Here is a 7285-nt window from a genome sequence, read left to right on the forward strand (position 1 = left end):
AAAACTGTGCATTTAGCACTTGTACAAAAAGACAAAACAGAAATCTTGTGCATTTATTTACACGTAGCACTTGTAAAAACAAACAGAAATCTTATGCGTTTGCCACTTGTGTACAGTAAGCCCATGTAAAAAATAAAGTACAAAAATATACAAATAAGTGCATTACTCAGACACAGCATCATGTCTCCGTACTGGGTCAGGCCACATGACTGCATCCACATCACAGGCCACATTTTGTCTAGCCAAAAGTTTTGATTTACCCTGGTGTAAGATTGGCGTTCATACACCTTCCACCACCATGAGGAGAAGAATTCCTCAATGGGGTTTAGGAAAGGGGAGTACGGTGGAAGGCAAAGATTGATAAAACCTTGGTCCAGTCTTTCAATTCTACAAAAAGAGAACATGGAGTTACAAAAAATATACATGGAATACTATAGGCCTACAAACAGTTAGACCAACCCTCCATTACAACAGTACATTGGTACAGTGATGTCCTGAAACATATATTTACTTACAGTATACTGAGTATATAGTATGTCATACAGTAATTGCTGTCAACATTTAGATACTGTACTATAATGTCAAAAAAAGGTAATTACCTGTTCTCTTCTCTAAATCTTCGGATTATGGTGGACACAGTGAATCTACTGATGTTTGGTTGTACCCTTTGTCCAGCCTCCCTCATGCTCATACCATGGACAAGAACATGGTCAATCACAGTAGCTCTGATTTCATCAGATATTACTGTTCTTTGTCTTCGCTGACCTCCTCAACCTCCTCTCACACAAACTCTTCCTCTCAGATTTCTATCCATTGTATGGCCTCACAAACCAGTCCTCTCTGAACTGGCTTACTGTATATGTCCCCTCACATCATTAGCCACAAGTGTGATCAATTTTGAGTTGTTGTGTTCAAATGGTGACACATGTGCTTCAATTGTGTTTGACTTTTGTCACCTGTGCTCACCATTATGCAGCACGGGTGCATCACAATGAAAATGTGTTGGCAAGTTGTGCAACGCATTCTCATCCTTGGCAAATCATCTACATCCAACGCACATGGCACCCTTTAGCGTCAATATGAGACGCACAGAGCTTTGTTCGGTTATGGTTGGGTTTAGGTCTGGGGTAGGGTTAGGGTTAGACCGCTAGGAGGCGCCTTCTGGCCCATATCTATCTGCGTCTCATATTGACGCTAAAGGGTGCCATGTGCGTTGGATGTAGACGATTTGTCAAAAGCGTCAGTATATGACGCCTTGGGATGAGATCGGGCTGGTCTAAACAGGTGAAAAGTGCTTATGGTTTTGCCAAAAGAGTGATTGATTCAATCAGTGGGTTCAGGCAACTGAGCATTTGGTTCAGACAATAGGGTTTAGTGTTTTAGCAATTGAGAAAAACTGTAAAATAGTTTTAGAGGATTTAATACATGTAAAGAATTACTTAATATAAAATGTAATATGATAATGTAGACTAACATGATGTGCTTAAAAGGATCACTACCCAAACATATAAATACACAAAACATGTAATAGGCTATATGAATAATGTAATATAACATATTGTATTGTACTATAGAAATAAAGATATAAGGAAACTGGGTAGAATTATTTCCCCATATATTTAAAGAATTGAAAGACTTATACAAATTACACAAATACACAATATTCCCTCTTTAGCATTTCATCCTGGAAATCAGCAGCCATGCTGAACTAGTTTCTACATGATTTGCATATGGCTTAGTGTTTCCATGAAGGCAACGCCTACTCACAGTATTATATGTTGAGAGGATGAGAGTTGCACCTTTAGAGGAATAATGCCATGGCTGACGACGCTTCTTCAAACTGGACAAACTGCACATACGCCGACACGGTGGAGCGGTACATGTACCCGACGGCTTACTCGATATTCTTCATCATTGGATTTCCAGCCAACTGTTTGTCTCTGTACGTGGCCTGTGTTCTGGTGAAGAAAGGCAATAGTTTGGCGGTTTACCTGATTAACTTGTGTGTCGGAGATCTGCTGTATATTCTAACTCTGCCCGTCTGGATCGCGATTGCGCTCGGGCAGGCGGTGGGTGGCGGTCTGTGCAGTGCTATTGCGGTGGTCATGTTCAACAGCTTCTACGTGGGCTCGGGGTTTCTGTGCTGCATCTCGATGGATCGATACTTAGCCATTGTGTTCCCGCTGCATTTCGTACGGGTGCGGGAGGTCAGGACCGCTGTGATGGTGAGCGCCATCGTATGGCTGGTGGAGATTTTGGTTCATCTCAGTGTTCTGGCGTACACGGACGCGATCGGGAACTTTTCTGCCCATCGACTGTGCAAGGAGCCGATGATCATGGACAAAGCTCCTGCCAACATGGCCATCACACGAGCCGTCCTGGGGTTTCTCATTCCTGTGCTCATTATGAGCTTCTGCTTCATGGAGATCATCAGGGCGCTGAATAAAAGCACATCTACTGTGGTCAGCGAACGGAGAAAGATCTGCTTTCTACTTCTGTTTCTTCTGTTCACCTACTTGGTGGCGTTTACCCCGTTTCAAGTGGTGATGTTCATCCGAGGACTGCTGGAGCCTGGACACTGCAGTGTTGCGCATCATCTGAGAGGGTTTTACATGGTGTTTGTGGCCACCACGACAATAAACAGTGTTTTAGATCCCATCATTTATTGCCTCATCAGTGAAAGTGCCAAAAATGAAATGAAAAACCTTTTTAAGTGCTGTGGGAAACAACTCAGCAAGATTTATTCATCTGTGGTGAAAGCCTGAGTTTATAATAAAAACACTGGAAGACTGCAAATATACTGTATATTAATGTCTTGGAGAGACTCATTTGTTAGTATTCACAATGCTATACAGTAGCAGCCAAAAGTTTGGACACAATTGACTGAATTTATGTTACTCATGATTTTAACCCTGTAAAGCCCAGAGCCGGACAGTAATGGAGTACATTTACTTGAGTACAGTACTTAAGTACAATTTTGAGAGATCTGTACTTTACTCGAGTATCATTTTTGGGGAGTACTCATGACTTAAATATAAATAAAATATTGTACTCTTTACTCCACTACATTTCTATCCATAACCGTGAGTACCCGTTACTACTACTTCTAAAAAAAAAGGAAAAAAAACTCGGTAACTCTCAATTTGTTGTTTCCCTCTCAAACGTGACTTGACTGTGCAGGCGCCACTGATTGGGACAGCCTATCAGCAATCAGCTTTCAGGTTCAGATGTGTGTCCGAACATTGCCTTATTGCCTTCTTTGCTGGTTTATGTTTATTGATTTGATTGATGAAAAAACAGAGAAACTCACATGTACACAATTGTTAGCTGAATTTTCTTTTCTGATATTACACATTAATGTAAGCTGAGCATTTGCTTTGATGTTCTTGAGTATGCAGTGTGTGTAACACAGTCAGGTTCAAATGTGGGTGCAAAAAATCCATTACAACTCTAGCAAAGGTTTGTCAGAGCGTTGCCATTGTGCTATTGGCTTGTGGGCATCTGGGCAAGTGCGAAATGTTAAATAACGCAACATGGTAAAAAGATGAAAATTACTTGATTTTACTTTCAATTCCTTTTACATTCTCCAAGGTATTAACATTAACATTTTTCATAACTCCATGTAGGACGTTTCTGTACATAAATGTAAGCACTGTGGCAGTAGTAATGCAATATTTAGAAGATGTACTCTTGTACTTTTGATACTCAAGTACTTTTAAAAACAAGTACTTCAGTACTTTTACTTAAGTAGACATCTGACTGTAGTACTTTTACTTGTACTTGAGTAAAATTTAGCAAGGGGTATCTGTACTTTTACTCAAGTAATGAAGCTGTGTACTCTGTCCGCCTCTGATAAAGTCTGACATATGAAATCATAGAAAGAAAAATATTTTTTTTCAAAAGTGAAAAGTTAGCTGAATAAAATAAAAAAATGTGCATATGTGTTTTTTGTTCAGGTTTTTGTGGCTCAAAGAGTATGATAAAGTGAAATAAGGGGGGGGGGGGTTAGTTCAGAGACTCAAACTGAGCAAAAATATGGAATTTGGTGCAGATGCTGATATTTATATGGACAAAAATATTAAATTATTTTGAGATCTTTATAACAGCATAACAGACTACTGACATAAAATGCATATAAATATCAGTCGTCACTAATAAGATATTTACATGCTTAGTTTTATGATCAAATCTCTGTAGTTTTAAAACATATAATGCAATGCAACACAATGATGATTGAGAAATGAACAAATAAACCTTCCTCAAAAGCCTGAAAATCATATTTGAACAAGATTTTTAAAAAATAATGTGGAGATAATCAAGTTAAATGAAGTTGCTTCAGTCCGGTAAGTGTTGATCTTAAGAATATTTGTAATATTTTTCATTTTTACTTGATAAAAATCTGTAAAGATTTCACAGCAAAAAGAACCATGAGCTTGAAGGTGGACGTTTGTACAATTAGCCGGTTTTTATTTTCAGCAAAGTTGTGATCATATTGATAGAAATGTGTCTATCAAATATGATATAGGGTTAAACCTAAAGGCTTCTGCTTAGTTTGTGGACAAATATAAATTGTGCATATGTGTGTGAACTGTTGAGATGTGGAAAATGTTCATTACGAAAGTGAGCAGGTGTGTCCAAACTCTTGAGTGCTGCATTTGTTTGCTGTGTGTGTGTGTGTGTGTGTGTGTGTGTGTGTGTGTGTGTGTGTGTGTGTGTGTGTGTGTGTGTGTGTGTGTGTGTGTGTGTGTGTGTGTGTGTGTGTGTTTTCAGATAGCAAAAGGTTTCTGTGAAATAGATGCAAACGACGCAAATCCACTATCGATACATCGTCTGTGGTTTCTGAGAGATGTTTGACTCCACACGAGCATTAAGCGGATACACAAAACCACTGTCATCAAAACAAGTGATGAGAGAATTAAATGTATTATTTATTGGTGTAATTATTGCTTGATTATTGCATGTTGCTTGACTCTCTTTCTTCGAAGCCAAAGAACACAAACAAGGAGAAATTGATCATAATGATCACGCTGCTCTATTGAAAGCAGAGGTGGACAAAGTACACAACTTCCTTACTTGAGTAAAAGTACAGATACTACTGGTAAAATATTACCGTTACAAGTAAAAGTTGTAAAGACCGATTTTTACTTAAAGGGGTGGTAAAATGCCATTTTCACAAGATGTAAAATACATTTCTGATGTCCCCAGAAGTGTGTATGTGAAGTTTTAGCACAAAATACCCCACAGATATTTTTATATAGCATGTTAAAGTTGTCACTTTTTGAGGATTTGCAAAAACGCACCGTTTTGTGTTTGGCCCTTTAAATGCAAATGAGCTGCTGCAGAGGGCGGGGTTTCAAGAGCTCATGTGTGTGTTAGCAGCTGCTATTACCTCATGCAGACACACTATAATGACAGAAACTGTTCTGTCTTTAATGTCAAAACGGAGTCAGACAAAGATGGAGAGACAACATGTAGAATGCAACAGGACGTCTCTGAAAGGTTAGTTGATGAATTTATGTTGCTGATGTGGCGTTAACTATCTTCAATTAGCATATTCTGTCATGGTAATCTATAAATCACTCGTATAAAAACTGTTGTGAGATGCACACAGAGTGACTTTCGATTGCATGTGAAAAGATGGATGCTAAAGTTTGAGCTGACTCACAAATGTGACAAAATACTATACAAATATTACAAATACAAATATTTGACTTGTTCCCTCAACTGCGTGTTCCCGGGGGCGGGGTTTATGTACATTTTAGACTTGCTGATGTCACTAAACCCGGAGGAATGTCGTGTAGTCCCTACCAGCCGTTTGTTGTAGTCCTTAAAAAAACGATTTCTTTAAAAGCAAATATCTCCCTTTGCTTTGAACTTTGAGCGTTGTAACTTTGCAGATGTTGTTTATGCTCAAACAGCAACATTACACACTAACTAAAGTTGGAAAAGTGAAATCATACTTTACCACCCCTTTAATTTAAAGTACAGAAGTACTCATTTTTAAAAGTACTTAAGTATAAAAGTAAATGTCAATGCAGTGTTTTATTATTGTTGCATGTAATACTTACAGTACCTTATGCCTCTGAATCTCTGCCTGCCTACCGTCATATCAATATCACATTTATTTCTAGAACACAGTTCCAGTCGTGAGATTGAATAAGTCACTCAATAACGTCCACAATGGTTTCAGACACACAAATGGCTGTTCCCAGTTTTTTGGCCTTTTGTATATGTTAGCCTTACTGTTATCTATAAGCTTGTGTGCTCCAAAACAATGACAAAATTCACATTTAGAAGACCAAACCCAACGTTGAAAATTAAAATCATGTTGATGTCAGAATCCAATGTCAGATTGACGTTGATCTCCAACGTTGGACAGACGTTGTATTGTGGTTGAAAATCGGTTGACGTCAGAAACCAACATCAGTCGAGTTCTGACGTCAACCAGACATTCATTTCCAACCAAAATGCCCCCCCCAAAAAAATTTTTGGGGGAGCAAACAGAAACTGGAGCTCCCACTGGACTCTGGAGAAGGACGGGTACTGGACTCACTTCTGGGCACTAGGTAAGGATGAAGTCCGGAGTCATTTCTGGAATGAGGACGAAGACTTGCACAAGGGCTCAGGCGCGACGGCGGCCATCTTGGATGAGGGTTCAGGCTCGACGGCGGCCATCTTGGATGAGGGTTCAGGCGCGACGGCGGCCATCTTGGACGAGGGCTCAGGTGCGGCGGCGCCCGTCTTACACGAGGGCTCAGGCGTGCCAGAGGCCATCTTGGACGAGGGCTCAGGCGTGGCGGAGGCCATCTTGGACAAGGGCTCAGGCGCAGCGGCCGCCATCTTGGACGAGGGCTCTGGAAGTGTGGTCTCGACGGGACGAGGGCTCTGAAAGGGCAGCAGCCATCTTGAGACGAGGCTCTGGAAACACTCAATGTTTTTTGCAACATGCATTTAGCCTACAGTGAACAATAAACATTTATTTCTCCAGCTTCATGTCCTGAGCATTGTGTTTTCTATTTTTCTACGTAGTGTTTAGTGACTGTTCCGTAGTGTTTTTATATGACAACATAGTTCAGTTTTGAGCAGGGCCGTTTGAAGGAATTTGGGGGCCCCAAGCAAAATTGCCACACAGAATAAAGTAACTGTTCAAGGTCCATTGGTAACTTATAAAAATAATGTCATATTTGCGTAAACTGTTACTACCGTATATCACACGACACTAGCACATTAAGATAAGCTATGAAAAAAACATGTTCCTCTGCCTCTTTCTGGTTAAATACTGTTT

General features: G+C 39.9%; 1 protein-coding gene across 1 annotated transcript; it reads left to right on the forward strand.

Annotated features, from left to right (window-relative positions):
• Positions 1-1880: 1880 nt before the first annotated feature.
• LOC307008900 (G-protein coupled receptor 4-like) lies at positions 1881-2765 on the forward strand (the record flags this gene model as incomplete). The annotated part of the gene is made up of 1 exon (XM_079632177.1): positions 1881-2765. The coding sequence occupies one exon, from the start codon at positions 1881-1883 to the stop codon at positions 2763-2765; it is 885 nt and encodes a 294-aa protein (XP_079488303.1).
• Positions 2766-7285: the final 4520 nt, after the last annotated feature.

The sequence above is a fragment of the Phoxinus phoxinus genome (genome assembly GCF_949152265.1).
Source record: "Phoxinus phoxinus genome assembly, chromosome: 13".
In the NCBI taxonomy this organism is placed as follows: domain Eukaryota; kingdom Metazoa; phylum Chordata; class Actinopteri; order Cypriniformes; family Leuciscidae; genus Phoxinus; species Phoxinus phoxinus.